The sequence below is a fragment of the Corvus cornix genome, chromosome 6, assembly GCF_000738735.6.
Source record: "Corvus cornix cornix isolate S_Up_H32 chromosome 6, ASM73873v5, whole genome shotgun sequence".
In the NCBI taxonomy this organism is placed as follows: Eukaryota; Metazoa; Chordata; class Aves; order Passeriformes; family Corvidae; genus Corvus; species Corvus cornix.
In genome coordinates this window covers 16,782,972-16,804,209 of record NC_046336.1, presented here as the reverse complement: position 1 = coordinate 16,804,209, position 21,238 = coordinate 16,782,972, and the positions used below count along the sequence as shown (strand labels likewise).

The 21,238-nt window shown below is 43.7% G+C and overlaps 1 protein-coding gene across 3 annotated transcripts; it reads left to right on the top strand.

Moving 5' to 3' along the window:
• Nucleotides 1-1,744: 1,744 nt before the first annotated feature.
• On the top strand, nucleotides 1,745-20,212 carry RPP30 (ribonuclease P/MRP subunit p30). 3 transcript variants are annotated; one of them, XM_039553718.1, is made up of 12 exons: nucleotides 1,745-1,867; nucleotides 2,880-2,935; nucleotides 3,226-3,282; nucleotides 4,005-4,079; nucleotides 4,615-4,686; nucleotides 6,424-6,513; nucleotides 9,306-9,395; nucleotides 11,489-11,605; nucleotides 15,138-15,167; nucleotides 15,584-15,621; nucleotides 16,742-16,821; nucleotides 18,211-20,212. In XM_039553718.1, exons 1-12 carry the CDS (start codon nucleotides 1,786-1,788, stop codon nucleotides 18,318-18,320), a joined length of 897 nt encoding a protein of 298 aa, XP_039409652.1. In that variant the 5' UTR covers nucleotides 1,745-1,785; the 3' UTR covers nucleotides 18,321-20,212. The 3 variants fall into 3 exon arrangements, with proteins under 3 accessions (XP_039409652.1, XP_039409653.1, XP_039409654.1); XM_039553719.1 differs by lacking the exons at nucleotides 16,742-16,821; nucleotides 18,211-20,212 and adding an exon at nucleotides 16,495-16,735 and having other exon boundaries at nucleotides 15,584-15,649; XM_039553720.1 differs by lacking the exon at nucleotides 6,424-6,513 and having other exon boundaries at nucleotides 1,746-1,867.
• The last annotated feature ends 1,026 nt before the right edge of the window (nucleotides 20,213-21,238 follow it).

The window sequence follows — 21,238 nt, the reverse complement described above, 5'->3', positions numbered from 1 at the left end:
CCTGTGGGGCAAAGCCTCTCACGTGAAAGTGCCGTGCATGTGGCCTGTGGGGCTGGGGGTTCCACATCTGGGCCAGTTTGTGTAATCAGAGGATGGGTGTTTATTGCCTCTCACCAGAGGCTGCACCATGCACCCAAAACCTCCTCCTCCCCCCTCGGTTGGGGGGAGTCTGTGTAAACCTGGCTTCTGTGAGCTGTGCTCTCCCTCCACCCCAAACTCAGCTGGGGACAGTCGCAGCTGGTGGCTTTGGCCTTTTGTGGATGCATACCTTTCCCTCAGCCTGAGATGACTGAACAATGCATTTCCCTTTATCTAATCAACAGTTTGACTTTCAGTTCAAAAGGGAAGCTTCAGGGAAGCTTCTTCGGTTGTAGCTTCTTTATAATGAGCAAAACTTTATATCAATGTTTGAGGCATGAACTATTTTCAGTCTCTGACAGAGGCAAGCACCTTATAGATGCAGATGGACTAAAACAAAGTTTCACTAAAATATCTTGACCTAATAATCAAGAAAAAAATGCTGCCATAGATGTGGTATGAACAAAGATGGTTTGCCAGCTGGGGTTTTTTACCCCTTTCAGAGTGGTATGGTTTTTTCCTGCCATCCAGATGTGGCAGGCTGTTTTCTATTGCCCCTCAAAGCTGCTTCAACTCCTGGTCCAGTGTCTGCAGCCCACAAGTAGCTTCTCTGCTACCACCATCCCAGGTATTTGTAATTCATCAGATAGCAAGTCCAGAAACAGGCCAAGAAGGCACTTGTTGTTTCTCAGCCATACTTTGTTAAACAAGTGATCTTTTTGGCAGAAATGAGCCAGGTCCCCAGAAGTCCCTCGTGCACAGCTGGCACAAGCTGCATCAAGGTCAGACTCTGTAAGTAGGGACGTTCCAGGGTTTGGCAGCAGCCTTGGCCTTGGCTAGAAGCATTTTTGCCTCATTAAGAATTCGGGACTCCAGATACCCCCCACAGACTTCCCCTGGTGAGCATTTAGCCCAATTTGAAGATAGAAAAAGTGAAGCACCCCTTGGCCTGGCCACATGAAGTTGGACTGGAATTGCAGACCTGCTGTCTTCAGCAGCTGCTCTAAGTCACCAAAAACCACCTATTGAGAATTTCCATTTGTATTTTACATAGTCTGTGCTATTTCTCAGCAGTAGAACTATATTTGTACTTTTCGTAGCAGTGCTACACAGTGAACTTTATCTGGTTATTGCGTCTGTGATAATTCCTCAGCCCTTTTCCGTGTCAGGGGATATCTTTGACATGGCAACTCGGGGCTTTGCAGGAAAGAAAATAACTCTAGAATTATATAAATAGAAAAGATTGGGTTTGATTTTCATTGGCAATATTCAGGTGGAGCTGAACCAGATTAACAGGGGATAAATACGCCACTGGAGCAGGGCTAACGCTCCACCTGGTGGGCACCAGGCGGCTCTGAGGGGCGCGGCGAGCCTTGGCCGGCGGCGGAGAGCGGCAGAGCCGGGGGATCCCCTGAGTCGGGGGGAATGTCCGTCAGAGCCCGGGATGCGTTGCCTGAGAACCTTCAGGGGCCCCGCCTGAGGCCTGAGCAATCACCCCACAGGCTTTCCCCCGGCCACCGCCGAAGGCACCCGCGGCCATGTGGAGCACCCGCCCCGCCTGTCGCCGCTGTGCTGACTGAGAGCGGCGCCGGCCCGGCACGGGCGGGACTACAGGGCCCAGGCTGCCGCGGGCGGGCGGGCAGGGGCGGTGCCGCTGCCGTGCGCCGCTGCCGTGCCCGGGCCCGCCCCGCCCGCCGCGGCGTGAGCATGGCCGGCTTCGCCGACCTGAACCTGCCGCAGGGGCTGGACAAAAAGTCCCTGCAGAGCCTGCTGGAGGCCGCGGCGCACCGTGAGTCCTGCGAGCGGGGAGGGGAGCGGGGCCGGCCCGAGGCTCGGTGGGGCTGAGCTGGGGAGGGCGGGCCGGCCCTGGCCAGGAGAGTGGCTGGACGCGAGCGACGGCTCCCCTGGCTCAGGAGGCACAGCCGGAGCCTGTGGGCTGGCTCGGGCACAAGCCGGGCTCCCCGGGATGAGCCTTCCCTTCCCTCCGCACGGGCCGACCCTCGCCACCAGCCCCGCCGGCGGGCGCGTTTCCCCCGGCGCCTCTGCGCTCTCCCCGCTCAGCCCGCAGCTTTCTGCAAGCCAAGTGCCCCGGGCTGGGTCTGCCCGGGACTGGGTCGCAGGGGAAGCTCCTGTGTGCCCTGCAGCTCTGTCTCTGCCCGCTTATCCCAGCGTAACAGTTGGCTTTTTCCCAACATGGACAAGTTTTTCCGCCTGCAGTTCCTCACGGCCCGGGTCGTTTCCTGCAGAACTGTTGTACAGCCACGTGCTGCCTGTCCAGTGTTTGGGGCGGGTGGTTTAAATGCCCCTGGCAAGCGTATCATCTTCCTCAGAACCCTTTAAACGCACCTTCGCCTCCGTTTACTTGGCATCGTTTTGAATGCTGGCCTCGCCTTCTCCGATAGCAGTATGCCTCCCAGCTCTGCGTTGTCCGCAGTTCTAACAACTATCCTGAATGTACTTAGCAGTTTTCCATAAATAAAGTCATAAAGAGGACCAAACTAGGCCAGACCTTTGGGAACCCCAAGCCCAAGTATTCGTGTTCATAAAGCTCTGCCACTGAGTAAGAGTTATCAGGCCTGGGCTGTGTTAAAAGCCAAACAGATTTTTTTTTTTTTTTTTTTTTTTTCTCTTTTAAAGCAGTTTTTGGGTGAATCAGTCTTCTTAAAAAATATTGTGAAATCTAAATATGCAGGTGATTATTAATTTAAAGACATTTAAGTAATGAGTATTTTACAGTTTTCCCATTGGATTTGTTTTCTTTTTGTTTGCTGGACAAAATATTCTTACTGTGTGTTTTTCAGTGGGATATTCTGCAGTTGCACTTAATCATGTCATCGATTTTAAAGAAAAGAAACAGGTAATTTTTCTTGGGGTTATTTGTTCTTGCTGTGTTTTCTTTAGTAAACCTACTGCCTTATTGCATGTTCCCAGATAGCTTTAGCTGCAGAATGCACATCTAGAGACAAGTACATTTTATAATTCAGTAGAACTGCCCTGGGATTAATTTTTAATATGGTTCATGTACTGTCCCACAAAAATAGTCTTGTTAGCCTGGTCAATTTCTTCTTAAGATTGGAACACAATTTTTGTTTACTTGTAAACCTCACCCATGACATTTTTAATAACTTTGTTCTGTTCTCTTTCAAGGAAATCATCAAGCCAGTATCTCCTTCAGAGTTGTTTCCATCTTTACCTATTGTACAAGTATGTCTAGTTACGTTATATATATGTCTAGATAGATAGATAGATAGTTATTCTGAGTTACCTTTTTTTACCTTTGTGTGTTTGTATATGTGATTTTATGTATTAGGAGGTAATCAAAAAAGAGAAATGTGTCCATTATTTCATGGTTAAAACACCAAGCATTGAAAGAATAGTACACTTGCATCAGGGTAGGCTCTATTCGTTATTTTAGAAATTATTAAAGAAAATGCTTTGTGTGAATTTTTAGTCTGCTTGTAGTTGAATAATTACAGTGCGATTCTTGAAATTTAAGTTTTGGAAATAACTTTGTGGTTTTGATGGAGCAAAATTTGGATATAAAGAAATACAAATACTGTGTTATGGGTCACTGATATTGGTTAATTCAAGAATTGCTTTTCCTTGCAGTTCTGGCCTGCCTGGGGAATCACAGCAGTAGTGAAACATACCCAATTTTTCTGCACGATTGTTTTTCTTTATTTCTTCTTTTTCCTTTCTATTCATCCTTCCCCAGAGAAACACAGTAAGTCATTCTTTGTAAGGACAGGTATAATATCAAAGAGATGCTGTAAATTAGGGAAGGGTCACTACAGACTTTAGAAAATTAGTATAGCAAGACTATAAGCATGACACCATTTTCTTTTTATAGCAGACTGGGTGGAAATTACCACAAATTTTTGCTTTGGGTTTTTAAAAAAATTTTTTTATTATTCCTTTTTCTGTAGGGGACATGTAAAAGAATTAAAGTCTTGACCCGGCTAACACTTGTTGTTTCTGATCCTTCCCACTGCAATCTCTTGGTAAGGATACTTAACAATCAATTTTCTAACTTTCATTTCCTTTTCTCAGTTGAATGAATGAAACTTTGGAAATTCTACGGGTAGAACTACCTGGATTTTATAGGGCACTCAGCAGTGATTGCTCAGATTGCATCTTTAACAAATAATGTGATCATGAGGAGATGTAGACTTACAAGACTGGATATGGCTTCTGTTGATCATTTGTCAGTATGGAACAACAGTTCTGGTCCTCTGTTTCTGGACTTCTGCGCATAAACTAGGAGACCATGAGCAAGCCTTGTCTCTGGTTATGTTTTAGTGCTACAAGTTCGAAGCAAATGGTGTAAGTGTCCTGGTAGATGGGTGGGACAAGCCTCAAACTGAGAATGAGTGACTTCACTGTAGAAACCTGCTGTGTAATTGGATGATTATTGGCTTTGTTTTAGTACTTGACAGGGAGAAAGGATTTTTCTTCTCATTGTTTTGGTTATAATCATTGTGCATAGCTTTGACATCTGCCAGAATTCGAGGTAGTAATTGTTTGCTCCTTTTGTAGAGATCAACATCTGCAAATATAAGGTTATATGACATCATAGCAGTATTTCCAAAAACTGAGAAACTGTTCCATGTAAGTACAATCATCTCATCGGTAATGCTCATTCAGTAACTTTTTGTGCCTTGTGCCAAGTACATGCTTTGTTTTGATTTTATTTCCCATGTTATAAAGACCTCATGGACCTAATTAAGCATTATAGGCTGTCTGGTCAGTTAATAGGCTGAGGGGGGGGTTGGGAGGATTTGCAGGAGGCTGCAAGACCCTGAGGTGACAGGTTAAAGTCTGAAACATCTACCTCATCTACCTGATGAATGGACTTGTATGCCCCTGCACTGTGGTTGCCTTTGTGTTCCTTGTACTCTAGTGAGGGGAAAAAACATCTTTTTTTTCCCCCAATATATGTGTACTATCATCATATAGAAAATGTCTGTCTTGAGCTTTAACTTCTCAAGCTCTTGGCAACTTCCCTAAAATGTGCTTGCGATCTTCTTTGTTCCTGGTCTCTGAAATGCTAGGGAGGATTTTAAAGTGGAGCTAATGTGGTTCTGTGAGTTACCTGATAGGTGTTCACCTCCATTTCCTTCATATTCTTATTTAAATTTTCTCAAGTACTTGATAACAGCTGATGTCGATGTTCTGATCAGGTGGAGCACCTTGAAGCAAGTTACGTTTTTGTCAGAATTTTTCTTACAAAACCCGAACTTGTGATGTCTGACCTGTTGTAAGCTCATAAATAATAACCTTAAGTCTGAACTGGGTGAGTAGGTGGAAGTGTCCCATCTCTGTTAGCCTTGGCAGGCAGCAAGCAGGTGTGCAGTTTAAAGCAGTGTGAAGGAGGCACAGGCACGGCAAAAAAAAAGTGAGTTTCTTTGAAGAATTTACCTTCAAAGGGAACTTCTCAGTTAAAAACTGAGTCTGGTGGTTGTTTTTTTAAAATAAGTTAAAGCCACTTTCTAGTACTGCAGAGTACCTGTTTTGTCACATTAAAATTGTTTTCTTCTGTTTTGTTTTTCTACGTTATTTCCTCTCCTCTTTCAAGACTTGTCCAAGTAAAGTACAAAGCAAGAGACTGTAGAAGAACATGAACTTTAAAGAATTTTTCAGCAGGATTCAAGCATTAATTATAAGAGTTACAGCTAAATGAAACTAATTTCTGAATTTTATTTCCCTTGCAAGATTTTAGGACTCTTAGGGATGTGACAGAGGCAGATGGTTTAAAATATTTTCATGGGCCACTCTCCACTTTTCTTTTGACCTCTGGCAATAGTATAAAATCTCACTTCTCAAGTGAGCTCAATTAGTTTATCAAGTGTTTAAACAAACACCTGAAACTAGGTAATCAGCAGGGGTGTGCTGTGTTGTTTTTTGGGAAAAGGGTGTTCTCTCACTTAAGGTTTATTATTGTTTATTTTCAGCCATGTCACGACTCCTGCTGCAGTTGGATGTCCAGCTGTGGTGGTGTTTAAACTGGCATAAACAGCCACTCATTTCTGCAGGTCCCTGTCTGCCCTGCTGCTGAGGCTGCTTGCTTGCTTAGCTGCATGGCAGTTTGCTTTGAGGAGCCTGCTTTTGGCTGAGCAGTAACCAGAGTTTTTGCCAAGTTATTTTTCAGGCAGATCCGCTTTCCCAGTGTGATTCAGCACTCAGCCACGCGGAGAGTTGTGCCAGCGCAAAGCGGGTGGCGGTGCTCTGGGCAGGCCAGAGCAGACAGTGCCTGGTTCAGCTGATACTCTGGCAGGTGATGGACAGGGTGTGGGGAAAGAAGCAGGATTGTCAGTGAGATTATCTCCTTTGCTTCCATGCTGGCAGCACTTCGAACTGGGGGTGGAACCCAAGCGTGTTTCTTGCAAACTGCATGAGATGAAAGACTTCATCCTTACATTTTCACATTCAGGGCAGGTTTGTATGGTTGGCTTTTGTTTAGAGATTTTAGAATGTGTGACTCTATGGAGAGCTGGGTCAGTTTCATAGAGGTATCACACAGGGAGTCCGGTGCAAGTGACATTGTGCAGGGGGTTTCAGCACATACAGTTTGGCTCTTACAACTCATGGATGTTGCATTATTAAGGATAAAGCCTTCAAGAGTGGGTCTTGCATGACAAATAAACTTCCTATTGGCTTTTGGTGACAATATTACCTCAAGAGCATCACTTTCTCACCAACACTTTGGCATTTGTATTGTTCTCCATAGAACAAGATTTTTCATGTTGTTCTGAAAAAATTACATGACCATTGGAGATGTCCTCTAATTTTAGCATGGCTGAAAACTAGTCTGTGCCTTCTTGTCACAAGCCAGGGAAGCTCTTCTGTGACTGAGTGTGGCAGTGACATGTACTGAAAGATGTGCTTAAATTCTCCAAATAATTGATATCCTCAAGGGCATGAGGAAGCCATGTTTGCCAACTGTAGAACATGTTCATTGTTTAAGTCTCCCAAAAAGATTATTTTGGCCTGCAACAGGAATGCCCACTCCATGCAGGTAATAGGGTCTGTACCTGCTGCTTTTCAAAAATTTTGCTTTCTAAGATTTCTGATTGTTTTAATGGTACTAATTAGCTCTGTCTGCTGTTTGTAAGCAATTAGTACATCACCAGTATCTAAAAAACTTACATATATGTCTGAAGGTGTAGGGCAAAGTCAAATTTCAATGTTTATTCCTAAAATGTTTGCCAAAGCTTGCTTCAGAGCATCCAAACAGTAGCAAATGTATTTAATGGCTGGCTGGGCTTTCCCAGTAGATGGGGCTCTTGCCCCACAGTGTTGCCAGGCGGGTGCTGGGCTGTGCAACTGCTGCGTGATATTTTCTGGATGAAGTTGTTGCACTTCAGATCTTTTCAGCAGGCAGGGTAACCTTAACTTGCCTGCGTGTCTGACTTGTCTGGGAGCCAAAGCTAGGCTGAGCATTACAGTTCTTGGAGAAATCTGCTCTCCAGTTTTTCATACAGTGCAGGAAATCCTCATGGGGAAGTATGAGTGTTTTTCTTTGGTGGTATTTTCTGAAATGGTCATGTCACTGGAATCTTGTATATATCCTGGTTTTTGAGTCACTCCCTCTCCCACTGTGCTTAATTTGCAAAATGGAGAAGAGTTTTCCAGTGTTTCTGGAGCTGATTAGGAAGGCTCGATTTCTCATCACATAGGGCAACTTGCATGTGTCTGATGTCCGTTCTTGCTTTCCTTAATTTCCAGCATTATCTTTTCCTGAATTTTTTATGACCTCGCTGATGTATTTTCTAGGGCATGACTCAGAGCTATTTTTTCTGTGCATGTTCCGATAAATCACTTCTGTGTAGTAATTTGTACCTCCTGTAAGCAAAGGAGGAAAACTGGCTGTTGTAGGGTGAACTTCCACATGCAAGTCTAATTCTGTGCCGTGGATTCCAACTGTGTCCTGCCTAATGGAGGATAAAGGTAGGGCATGAAGAAAAAGTTTAGTCTAAATGTCCTGGCAGAGATATTTTAACTTCAAAAACCTCTTGGTTTGCCTGCCATGTGTACTGTGGCTCTCTTGTCTAGGAGAGAATGCTATCAACAGCTAAGAAACATTCCTAAAGTTGGGCCTCTGCTCTCATCTCCTCCAAATTCCATGTGAACAAACTGGTAGAAGACCAGTTTGCTAAGGAGTAGCGTGCCTTGTGTTAGAGCAGCCCCTACCCCTGGGGCTCCTCACAGCCCCCACTGCTTTAGTTCTGCTGGGAGGCGGGATGGATGAATGGTTGGCACCTGGCCCAGGTGTATTTGGAGCAGTTGTTGGCAGGTTTCTGAGTGCAGAGTGTTCCCCTACACACAGAAAATGCCTTTTCAACTTCTTCAGCCTATCTTATCTTCTTTGTAACAACACTGCTTACAGACATTAGTCTGGCCCTGTGTAATCATCCTTGCAGGGGAGGCATACATAATTCCTACCTTGTGTGCATGAGATCAATGTAAATCAAGGACTTCCTTTTAGGTAACCTTAATTTTCCCTGTATGTCAGTGTGAGGAGCCTCTGCCCCTTGTTCATTCCCTCCATCTCTTACACACCTGTAAATTGTGGTTTAACTTCAAAGCAAATTCTGAAACTGTAGCCTTCAGTGCTGTCTCCAGACTCTGCCAGAGGCATGGCTGTCAGGAGAAGCTGCACATTCTCCACCCAGCCAGGAAACTGAGACTCTGGGGGTTGGTCTCCAGTATTGGGTGTGTGGCACCACCAGTCACTGTCTAACATCCTGCTTTTCTTTCAGTCTTTTCTTCTTTGCTTCTGGTCTAAGTAATTGATCTTGAAAACAAACAGGTGCTGTACTGGAAGCAGAGCATGATGGGACAAGGGGCAGTTCCTGGGCTCTTCCCTTTGTAAAATGGGGTTGGCCTTTATTACCTGTTAGTTCCCAGCATTGCTTCTGCATGTCCTCTGTCAGATTATAAAAAAAAAGTAAATGCTGCCTTGGGGTTGGCCATTATTTTATTGGAAAATTAGTTCTATAAGAAAGGGAAGACTTGGGTTTTAAATCTCAAATGCTCAGGCTCTGCATCTATAGTCCTGCTGTTCTATTGGCATATCTGCAAGGCATAGTACCTCTTAATTTTAAAACTGAACTCTCCCTGGAGAGACATTTGTTGCATTAAGAAATGAAGGAGACTATTAGTACACCTTAAATTGGTTATGCATTTTTTGGCATATATAATAATCTGTTCCTATTTCTTTGCTGTAGATTGCTTGCACAACACTAGATGTGGATCTGGTCTGCATAAATGTAACAGAAAAGCTGCCATTCTACTTCCGAAGGCCCCCTGTGAATATGGTAAATTTACATCTAAATTGTTTTCTTGCTGTTAGACTGACATTAAATACAGAATTTGAGTCAAATTCCCTACAGCCTTCCTCCCACCATTCCTATCCAAGTGGTTCTTTTATTTTCTTGCATAATATATAATGTTGTTTCAAATGTCCTTCACTTCAGGGTCTCCACAGCAGCATTTAATACAGTGATGTATGTTCTTTCTTTTTCTCCTCCTGTCCCCCACTTAAGAAGGCAGAAGTGGTGTTCCCAAGGAATGAAAAGAGAGCCTTAAGGCCACTACACTGCTAAGCAGGGAGATATGGTGTGATTGCTGACTAAGCTGCTTCCCAAACCAGAAATGGTACAGCTGTGTCAGAATAGAGAAACAGCCGTTTGATTTAAAAGACAGGAAATGTGAATGGCAGTGTTAATTTAGGAGAAGGATGTTGTGCTGGTTACTTGAAAGACAACTGTATTAAATCCATACTTGGACAAAATAATGTCTTGGTAAATGAACCAAATGTGGCATTGCTAAATATGTGCTGTGGGACCCAAGATGGCTATCAGTGTGGATCAAATGTAGTTCTGCCTGCTGTTGGTAGTTTGCCAGAAAACTTAATCTGAACATACTCTTAGGGGAACTTGTTTTCTCCTCTGAATATATGTAAAGGTTTGTTCCAGATGGATATTCTTGGCTGATGTAGTCCTTAGTACTTAAAAATTTAAATTTGGAATTGGCTAGTAATCCTACTTCCTTTTCTCAGAAAGTTTGACCCAGAATAAGAATTTAATATTAACTAGAATTAATTCTGAGACAGAATAAAAATAATACATTGGACTTTATTATAAACTGAGGATTTCAACATTCCACTTGGAATAACAATGTTGTATGAAAGCACCCTAGCTGGCTAAAACTCCAGCAGCTGACCCAGGTAAGGAGCTATGTGGATCTTAAAGCCCTGTGTTGGGAGACATTTTCCTTGCAAGCTGCTATTCATCTTCCACACTCCCAGCTTCAAGGCAGTCTGTCTGTTGGACTGATTTGTGCACCCTGGCGCAGTCAGTTTTGGTTGTTATGATGCCAGACAGAGTAGCAGGCAGCTGAAGTGGTAGGGATGAGGTTAAAAATCACCTTGACTGGAAATTGGTGTTTTGCCATCACCTGTTTGGCTTTGATAAGTTAAGGCTGATCTTGTTTGCAGATATCAGGCCAGTTCTGTGTAAAACATTCAATGCATATATGGCTTCTGTTGTGCTTGCGTGCAGAGGTCATGCATGGGTGGGAGCTGGATTAATTGCAGCTGTATTCAGTTACTGGACTCTCTTACAGTATTACCATTGCAGCATATTTTAATAATATTTGTGTAAACATAGAGTGTCATTTCAGGCAAACGTAGGATTGCCATGGAACAAGGAATTCCTGGCTTTACGTTGTGTCTTTATCGCTAGCACACTGTGTGCAAGTTGCTTAACCTTTCTATGTTTGCGAAAACAAGAATACTAGGCTTTTGGTGAGGCACTTTGACAGATAGCAAAGGATGTCAAAGCAGCTGAAAATATTATCAGTATTCCTATTTGAAACTTCTCCTGTGACTCACTGTTATTTAACATAGTCACAAACACCGGAGTGTGCTGAGAGACAGAAGAAGGGTCCTCATTGCTGCTTTGTGCAAGGAGAAATTCTTCATCTGCAAGACATGGGTACTGAGGGAGGTGGTGATCTTTCTTACAGCAGGGTGTGGGCCTAGTGGAGTAGAGTCCTCAAAGTTTCAAGGCAGCAGATAACCAGCAGTGGTTATCTGTCTCCTCGGCTCTGTGATACTATGTATATATTAGTGATAGCCAATTACAGCAAATAAGTGGCTGGTATTTGTTTGTTAAACCTCATTTATCTGTCATCCGAAGATTTATGCACATGTATCTGGTGTACAGTGAAGCCTTCCCCTGCTCTTCTTTCATGCTATGCTTGTGCTCTTACTGGAACAGTTCTGCTTTATTTTTTTTCGTATATGACACAGTTAAACTGAGAATAAGCTACATCAATAATAGACAGCAGTTGTTAGATTGTTAGGCTTCTCTCCTTTTGATTTTTGATCACTCTCTTTCATGTGAAGGCAATAGATCGAGGCATTTACTTTGAACTTCTTTACACGCCTGCCATCAAAGACTCCACAATGAGAAGATACACAATTTCAAATGCCATCAGCCTGATGCAGATCTGCAAAGGAAAGGTAAGCTCTCAAAGTGAAAACAAGGTAATTAATTCAGTTCAAATACTTCTGGAGTTGTACAGACTGAGCCATTTTAAATGTGTGATGCTGGGGCATCTGAAGCTGTGACTAAATCTTGGCCTACTAACACAAGGACACAATCATTCTAGCTCCAGATACTTCCAGTCTTGTACCAGTGCATGCTTTCTTCTTAAGATATCAAGCCGTTAGATTCCTTTTCCAGAACAATCCATGTGTTCTTATGGTATGCAATTCCCAAAACAAAGGTGGGAGAGGATGGAGGGGGGATAAAGTACCAAACATCTAAGGGTTTGCACTAGAACTGAAATCCATGTATTTCTTTAAAATCCTCCCTTTCATATTTCTCATAGGCCAAAAGCTCTTTTTTAACTCTATACTTTGAATATGGGGGCTAGAAAACAGTAAGAAAAAAATGTAGAAGCCTTGTTTTGCTAAATGGTTAGTAAATTCCCTGTGTCCAAAATAGACCTAACAGCTAGCTGGCTGTCAGCCAAGGCTTGGCTGCAGTCAGATGAACTGCATTCTTCCATGCTACTGAAACCCAAGGAAGAAGTAACTTGGAGATGCCTGTAACCCATTGCTTTCATAACTTACCTCCTCCCAGGCTACCAGGTTAAGCTGTCTCTTATGCTGTGTCCTCTCAGGGCATGCTTTTTAATAGGGGGTCATATCCTAATACATATCAAAGTTAACAGAAATTGTAGCTCCCCCTTCTGCATTGTAAATGGCCTCTGCCACATGTGGCTTGTCCAGAGAAACTGGATCTGAATGGTAGCTGGATTTGGAAAATCTGAAGTGGGATATAGAGCTTGGAAGGCAAATTAAAAGTAGATCCATCATTAGCTCAGTTCTCCTCAAGCATGGCAGCTTTTGTAGGACAGCAGGGTGGGTCAAACAGATAAATTTCCTTGGTGCTACAGAAGAAATATTTGCACAGCCTTTCCTGAGAAGCCCAGCTCTGGCACTTAATGACATGAAGTACTGACTTGGACATGACTTCTGTACGCACTAGACCCCTTTCCTCTGAGATACCCTTTTTGATGCTGCTCCCCTTTCATCTGGGCAGTTCAAGATGTGCTTCTCACATGGTTTTTGATGAACTGGAGAGCACCAATTGAGTTGATGTCACAGGGCAAGTGAGACGCTCAGGTGCTCAGTCTGTGCATGGTGCCCTTTCATTCTGCGTCTGTCAGTCTAGTGTTTCATCTGTGCTTGGAAGGTAAATCAGCTGGAGCTGCATATGACAAGTTGTTGTTAGGCACTGGAAGAGGATTGCTAGCTTGTCTTTGTTCTTTGCCTCCAGACTGAGTAGGTTGTGGACCAGCAGAGATGGTTATTAGCCCTTACTGAGAGTTTGCCTCCATCAGTGAGGTAAAGGCCCTTGTTTAAATGAGACATGGGATGGCTGGTCCGTAGGCTGCTTCCATTAGCATCTGGCATGCAACTCTTACCTTCTGTAACGTGTAGTTGCTGAACCTGTAGTAGCTTTTGGATCCTTTTATTCCTCTATTATAGCAGGGCAGAGAAACTTCCAGAAATTTACTGGTGTTCTCAGGGCTGGCATTGAGCAGTGTCTTTAAAACATTAAAATGTGCAGGGAATGAAGGAGAGGCTCACCTGCCTTGCCAGACAGAAGGTGTGTATAGCCACAGTCCCTCACCTCCCGTGTTTTGGTAACTGAGTTGGAGGCTGCCCGGAGCAGTGTGCTGAACAGCTGCTGTCTGCTTTACCTGGGGAGACAGTGTTTTGCCTTTGAGTTTTTCCCTTTAGCTCTTCTCTTGGATTTGCCTTTGCCTGCCTCTCCTTCGCTTGCCAGGAGTGCTTTTCTTGTCTGCTCTTGTCTCCTTCCTCCATCTTACCCGTCCCCTAATGGAAACCAGTTGCCTTTGAACCAGGCAGAGCATATCTCCAATGCGCAGATGTGATCCACAATTCCGTGCTGGTTTGAGATGTCTCATGCAGCTGCTCTGGGAGCTTCTCTGAGCCTGGGCAACAGGCATTAGTTTCTACAGTTTGGAGCAGGAGACTTGAATTTTCCCAGCAAACTCTTGCAGTCAGCACCACTGAGGCTCAAAAGCACCTTTGGGATCCATAGTGTAGTCGTTTTAAAGGTGAACTATTCAGAAAAAAAAAAAGTCTTAGGCTCCATCTGGATGTGTGCTGTTAAGTCACTTTGATGTATATATTGCTTCTGCTTCTGGCTTTCCTTATGGTAAGGCAGAGTCATCTGTCCTCATCAGAGTCATCCTCTCTTCCTCAGCACACAAGGAAACCTTGGGCGTAGTGTGAACATGCACTCATTTTCATGTAGGTCTTCCAGCTGCTGAGTTCCAGCTGCATACAGGGCATTTTCTTCCAGTGCCTGCCCAGCTCTTTGTGCTGGGGAGGTGGCAGGAGAAGCCAAGCAGAGTGGGGAAGGGATCTAAAGCCCCACCTTGAAACCAGAGATGGCGTGATATGTTGGTGGTACTGATGTCAGAGAGGGAAAGTCTGTCTCTGCCTCAGCACAATTCTCATTCTCACCCACTCAAGCAAGAATTCCGAAAGCCTTTTATTCAGTATCATAAAAGGTGCAAGGAGATTTTGCTGCTGCAGAGTTACCAGCTGTGCAAAACAGGCTTCCCCTAGGTGAGCATCCTTGGAAGCTTAACATCAGAAGAGTTCTGGCAGCTGAGCTGTGGGATCTGCCAGCCCCTGTGTAGTCACATACGTGTTCTGCAGAAACCTTTTGTGAGAGAAGGGAGAAGGATTTCTTTGCCTGGTGATTTTCACAGGGGTGCCAGTGTTGAGGGAAATGAGTGTGTGGCGCAAAGAGGCAGCCACTGCCTAGGTGTAGATACATTTCCAGAAGCAGTGTGAGTATGGTCAAGGCCAACGTGAATGCTTAGCATTGAGTTATACTGCAACAGTATAGGCTGAAAATTTGGGAGCACCAAACTGTCTCAAGGCACCATCTGTAAGCTCCTTCTGGGGGATTCTGGACTCCTAAATCCATTTCTGTTACAGCTCAGGGTGAGTTGTTTGTATTGGGCCTCTTTCAGCTGTTGTAAATAAAGGGGACACTTCTTAACACAGTGCCTGCAGCTTTGCATTTTTTCTTTATCCTTAAGGGCACTTTGAAGTCCTCCATGAGAGATACAGGCTAATAGGTGCTTGCTTAATACCATCACTCTTGACACTTACACTGCTTAGCCTATCCCTCTAAAAGGTGCTGTACTTATTCATCTCCTGTCTGGCTGTGAGAGGTTTGTAATTACAAGGGAGGGCTTGTGCCTGTGCCCCTCTTTGTGTAGGGGACAGGGCAATAACTGAGTTTAGTTGTGTCCCCAAATTAAGATGCCCACCCTGAATAGAGCTCACTTCATCTGAGGGCATCAGATACTCTGATGTTCAAGTGGGCCCTGAGCCTGAACTTGGCTAGTGCTCATGAAGCCTTTGCTTCTTGCTATTTTTTTTTTTCATTTATTGATGCTGTCTGACAGGTGAATGTTTGTTTTCTTTTGTTTTCCAGAACGTAGTTATATCTAGTGCAGCTGAAAGGGTAAGTCCCAGATTTTTTTTTTAAAGTCAGAACAATTTGAAGATTTATCTGTGGCTGAAAATACAGCTTTAATTACACATTAAACATATAAAATTTGTAAGTTTAAATATAATTGCCATTACCAAAGAATTGTATTGTGGGTTTGGGGATTTTTTTGGTTGGTTGGTTTGTTTTGTTGGTTTTTGGGGGATTTTTTTGCTGCTGCAAAAAAATGCATTTTCCATGACAGTTTTCTCCCAGACAGAGTGACTCTGTTTGCCAAAATAGTGATATTTGCTTGATTTCCTAGTACCTTCAGTAGCTTGCTATTATGTAGCATTTAATCTTGCCTGTCTGATAGCCTTGCCCTGCCTGCTCACACTGTCAGCCTGCAAGCGAGGGCACTCACATATCCAAACTTCTTTGTTTTGTTTTAGCCTCTAGAACTCCGAGGTCCTTACGATGTTGCTAATCTGTATCCTTTTCTGAAGTCAAAGGCAGCAGTTAGTAGTAACATTTGAAACTTTAAAGTGGTTTTGAAATTCTTTTCATCCTTTACAGTCCTTGAACTTTATACAGTGGTACTTGTTGGTGACCAATTCACTGAATCAGAGCTCTGTGTGTGGAAGGGGCAGCAGATCTTGGTCATGAGGTGGCATGAGCAGTCACTGTAAATAATGATGTTTGTGTTCAGCTACAGGAATGTTTTGTTGTGATATGCATTAATGTTGGGTGGGTATAAGTAGAGAAATGAATAAAACCTATAAAAATCTATGGACACTGTGAACCAAACAAGAAATTATTACTTAGTATCTCCTAAGTGCCACATTTTTGGTAGCAGAAGCTATAAAATTGTATTTATGTAAAATTAGAAGTTTCCATCTGAGCAGTAACTACTTCTGTTCTGAATTTTCCAGTCCTTAGGTACCCATGTAATGTTAAATAAGAGGTTGTGTTCTAGAAACAAAGGAGAGTGTCTTTTCTTCCCTCCTCTTAGGAGCTCAGATGCATTTTTATTACTCTCCCACCCCAGAAGCACATATCTGGCCTGTCCCTCAAAGTGAAGGAGCATGCTCTGAGTCATGAGAACTGTGTGGGAGGCTGTGTGGCCTGGAAGGATTTTATGCACAACATTTGCTTCCCTCTTAAAATGAGCAGTCAGGCTCAACCCAAATTAACATAGCTAATGTGATGTCATCCCTGCTAAGGTGACTGGAAACTTCAGCTTAATGCTTTTGTATCAGACAGTGCCATGTCCCCAAAACTGAAATTTTCTGTGGGGTAATTTTTTTGCTTGATTATGCACATCTAAAATGTTCCTGCGCTGACAGTCTCTTATTTTCAAAAGTACAGCTTCTTGTCTGGAAAGACACAACGCTGCCAGGAGCTTTCCAGGAGGGCTGCTGGGGAACTGCAGCCAGGAGAATTGGGTGCCTCATTTCTCCGCCTCTGGGTAACCTTATGCAAAATGTCACTTTGAGTTACAGCTTCGCTAATTCCCAGTTATTTGCAGAGTAAGCAAACCTATCATGCAGAGAGACTTCCCTGTTCTGTTTGTTGCTTCCATGTGTTTTGATCCTGAGCAGCAGTGACAGAGGTTTGCTGTTTGGCCTCTCAGAAAGCGAAGCAAAGGCAGCTGTGTCCACCAACTGCAGAGCCACCATGCTGCATGGAGGTAAGCACTTGTAAGCTCCTCTAAGGAGCGTGTGCGTTTGTTGAACTAAGCTCTTGTTGATGCATATTCTCCAAAAGGTCTGAGACCTTACAGAGCAAGTCATTGGGGTTTTAGCTTCTTTGTCCAATGCATGAAGAGGAGCTTGTGTGGCAAGGGTGTTTTTATTTTCCCTCATTGCCATGTTGGCAAATCAGTGGCTGAACTGATGGTGCTGTCTGTGCTGGAGGACTCGCTCAACCACATTAATGATTCATAAATGGTTTAGCCAAAATAGGGGCCTGCCTGCTGTGCTTTGTAGTGAAACTATCCCATTTCAGAAAGGTTTGAATGCTGATCTTTGTGACACTGACAGAAACTAAGTGATTGATTTCAAGAAATGGGTATGCGTGTGTTTTGCATTTGCCTTTTTGCTGTATGTGTGCAGAAGCAACATTAGTCATATCCCTTTTTGATGCTTTAGTATGTGGATTATTTCTGACTCACTCTTCAGTGTGGATAATTTCAAACTCATGGCAAAATCAACAGGCTTTTCTCCAGCCTGCTACTCATCTACATAGAGATACAGAGTGTGTTGAAGGAATTGTCAAATTTATGTGGGATTTCTCAAGCCTGTCATCTATCTTATCTGTGAAATTAAATAGCAGGTGTCATTTCCCTTGTCCCAGAGAGGATACTAGCCCAGAATAAGTCAGTATATTTTGGCAAGCTTCTTGCAGAGCCTCTTTGCTAATAGAGTATTTGTAGGGAATCTCTTCTAACTCAAATTTTGCACAGAAGCTTCCCGCTGGTAATTACAAAAGTGGATTGGGCTCCAAGTGGGTTATTTGACAAATGTGAGGATTTGGGTAACATCACACACCAGTATTTTATAATAATGTTGAGGGTTCAGTAAATAAAATCCTTGAATACCATCAGATCACTTCCTTGGTGTGTAGGGGATCCTCTGCCAATACAGCTGTGCCCACATAGTCTAAGAATCCTGGGGTATGTGAATGCGTTTTTTAGTATTTTTTTAAGAACAGTAAGTTTGGCTCAGAAATGCTTTTGACAGTGCTTCAAGAATGTGTCCCTCTGTGATTATTGAACTGACTAAGCCTGGTTTCCTATGGTTTTGTGTCTCTGCAGCTCCCCAGGCCCTGCAGACCTCGGTTTTCCTTGGTTTGCTATAACTCCTACACCCACCATTGTATTTCCCCCCAGCAGTTTCTCCACTCTGTAATGCAGTGAATCCCGAGCTCCTGCCCATGCAGGTTTCTTCCCTGCTGTGTGTGCTGACTGACTGGCTCCAACTGTGCTTGGGGCATGGACACCTGAATTGAGTATGCCTTAAATGTGTTTTATTTGGGTATTTGAGGTACTGGTACTGCAGCTTCTGCTTGTATATTCCAGAAACTCGAAAGAGTGCCTGTGGCGTGGTGTACACGGTGAAGAAGCCTCGCAAGGTTGAGGAGGAAGAAGCCGCAGTGCCAGCCTGCAAAAAAGCTAAGACTCAAGCTTGAGGACTGAACCAGTTGTCAGCAGGAGCCTCCATCTCTTCTTTACCCAGTGTTGAGTCTTCCTCCAACCTCCAGCCAGCCTAATTTTTCCCTTACTACCTTGCTTAGTCTGCAGAAGAATTACTCTTCCAGCATTCCAGTGAGGAAAGCTGTGTGAATGAGACTGCTGAATGGTATTCACCACATCTGAGAGGTCATGCCTGGCTTCTGGCCAAGGTCAGGAGACTAACTCTTCCCCCTGCCTTAGGTCTCCTGAAGTTAATGCAAACTCAGCAGAACGTTTCTATCATGGAAATTTTCACTTGTACACGTGCATTCCTTTTTTATTAAAAACATGTCTAAGTACACATGCTTTCATAGTCTAGCTCTTCTGGTTTCTCAAGTTTTAAACACATCTCTGTACAGCTGCTAGCCAGTAGATGAAGTTTAACTTCAAGTGGCCTGTGAAGAAGAGTAATAGTACAGTATTACTTAGTCCCTTTTGGTTGTGTGGCTCACACGCATGAACGCACAGATGCAGGGATGGCTTCGGTAATATTAAGCTGACGGCAAGGAGTTGAGAAGGGTCCTTGCATAGAGTTCCACAGAAAGCTGTTTATTGCTATGACTTGTGAAGGTTTACAGAGGCAAATGACCCCGAGCCTGTGACATCTCGAGCTTAAGTACAGGGGTGTGGCTAACAAACACCGGGGAAGCTGAACTGGGGTACATTACCATAACCGAACAAGGCATCCTGGGAGAGGCTCCTTTCCCTCACCATAATCACTAAGTCTTTGGCACCAGGGACTGTCTTACAAAGAAGTCTCTCTTGTACGCCAGGTCAATCAGCCACCACAGTACAGTAAAAAAAAAAAAATATTGCCTCCTATTCAGTTTTGTGATCTATAGCTATAATGAAGATCCCAGGATTTGTCAGTTGCTAGGAAGTATCTTGGATTTGGGTTAGAGTAGGAGTGGCTGACCTGACCTGCCAGATGAATATCCTAAAGGCCATTGTGTGTCCTGCAGCATTTAAAACCAGGCAGTACCATTCAATGGTTGCCAGAGGTGGGAAGGGAGAGCCCAAGGTTACACTGAATGCGTGCTCAGCAGGAGATGTTGCAGTGTAGGAGCTGTCTCACCTAGGCCCGAGCAACCTTCACCTCACGTCATCTTTACTGCACCATTTCCTTCTGTACGTCCTGCTCTGAAATTGTTGTCTATGCACGTGTTCATTTTGCTGCCTCTTGCTTTTCCATTTTCCTTCCTTTTAATGCCTCAGTAAGCCTAATCTGGCTGCCAAAAAACCAATCAAACAGATACAATCAGCAGAGCATTTTCAGAGCTCTTCCAAATGTTGACTGAAGTTTTTCTTTTCATTAAATGAATATAAAAATCATGTAAGCTACTGTACTAAGATACTGTTGAGCCTGTTTTACTGTGAATATTTCAGTTCTCTATTGATGCCTGACAGAATGTTGAAAAGTGGAAGTTGTAACATGTAAAATATAGCAGAAATCCTGCAGTGGGTTATTTCTGAGCTCTTGGTAATTGGACTGAGCGGAACAGATGAAGTTCTCATAGACTTAACAATTCTATATAACGCTTGTGTAAGTTACAACAGCTTTTGCTTCATTCAACAAATATGAAATATGTTTCCTGTATGTTATTACTTGTTGACTTTGTGACTTGAGTCCATTTTACTATAGGTATTGGGGAGTTTTTTATATATGTGTGTGGATATATATATATATGCATAAAGTAGTTTGTCATGTATGGACTTACCTCTAAAATGATGCTCTAACCACAGAAGAAGCAAAATGTCTTTGGTGCAGTTTTCTGAACAATATGTTAATCTTGCCTTGGCCAGAGAATAACCTACCTTAAGCGTGACAAAAGGTAACTAACATATGGAAGGAGGCTTTGAATGCTTGAGATTCTTCTTGCTACTTGTTTGACTTACAAAAATTAAACTCTGCCTCTTTGCCCTTTATTAGATACGGTGCTTCAGGAGCTGATTGAAAAGTTTCTTCTCTCCCAGTTTCCTGAAGCACATTGTTGTGGCCACTTGGGTGCCTGAATGATTGAACTGCTGCTTGGTTAGGTGATGAACAGACCAAGTTAGCCAGCAGTGATGTCATTTCTATTTCCTGCAAGGCTTGCTCCCAGTGTCTGGGTAATTGTGCAGAAACAAGCAGGGAAGTCGTGGCTTGCAGAGAAGGGCAGCAAGTGGAGGTGGAGCAGGATGTGTTCACAAGTTAGGCCTATGGCTGGCAAGGTGACACTCGTGAATTATGGTGCTTGTGTGAGAAAAGTCTCACGTGTCTGAAGCTGTTGGTCTCAGTCTAGGAGAGCTGCCTGCAGACAGAATAGGTGGTTCTTTTTCTTGCTTCTCTGTGGGGTTTGTGTAAATTCACTCCAAAATTGGCACTCCAGGAACAACTGTTCTTTGCTGCCTGCTTCTGACTCCACCTCAGGACATTGCTTTGGTTAAACTATAAAGCCAGCTGACAGAGGTTGGTGAAGGAGTTTGAGAGCCTCTGGCATGTTTGTCTGTCCGGCCATCCAATGGATAATTAGAAATGTAACTGAATGCAGCATCTAATACCCCTCTACTCTGCTCTCTCCCACCTGGAGTGCTGTGTCCAGCTCTGGGTCCTCAGCACAGGAAGAACATGGAGCTGTTGGAGTGTGTCCAGAGAGGGCCACGAAGATGGTAAGAAGGATGGAGCACTTCTCCTGTGTGGAAGTGCTGAGAGAGCTGGGGTTGTTCAGCCTGGAGAATAGAAGGCTCCAGAACCACCTTATTGGGGCCTTTCAGTATTTAAAGGGGGCTTATAAGAAGGATTTCTCCAGAATTTTCATCAAGGCCTGTTGTGATAGGACAAGAGGAAATGGGTTTAAACTAAAAAAGGGTTGATTTAGTTTAGCTACAAGAAAAA

Bases quoted from the DNA above. Each gene is read 5' to 3' on its own strand.
- RPP30 (XM_039553718.1), top strand. From the start codon at position 1,786: ATGGCCGGCTTCGCCGACCTGAACCTGCCGCAGGGGCTGGACAAAAAG. The intron at 3,283-4,004 runs GTATGTCTAGTT...CTTTTTCTGTAG, and splicing joins CATCTTTACCTATTGTACAA to GGGACATGTAAAAGAATTAA. The intron at 9,396-11,488 runs GTAAATTTACAT...TTTCATGTGAAG, and splicing joins GAAGGCCCCCTGTGAATATG to GCAATAGATCGAGGCATTTA.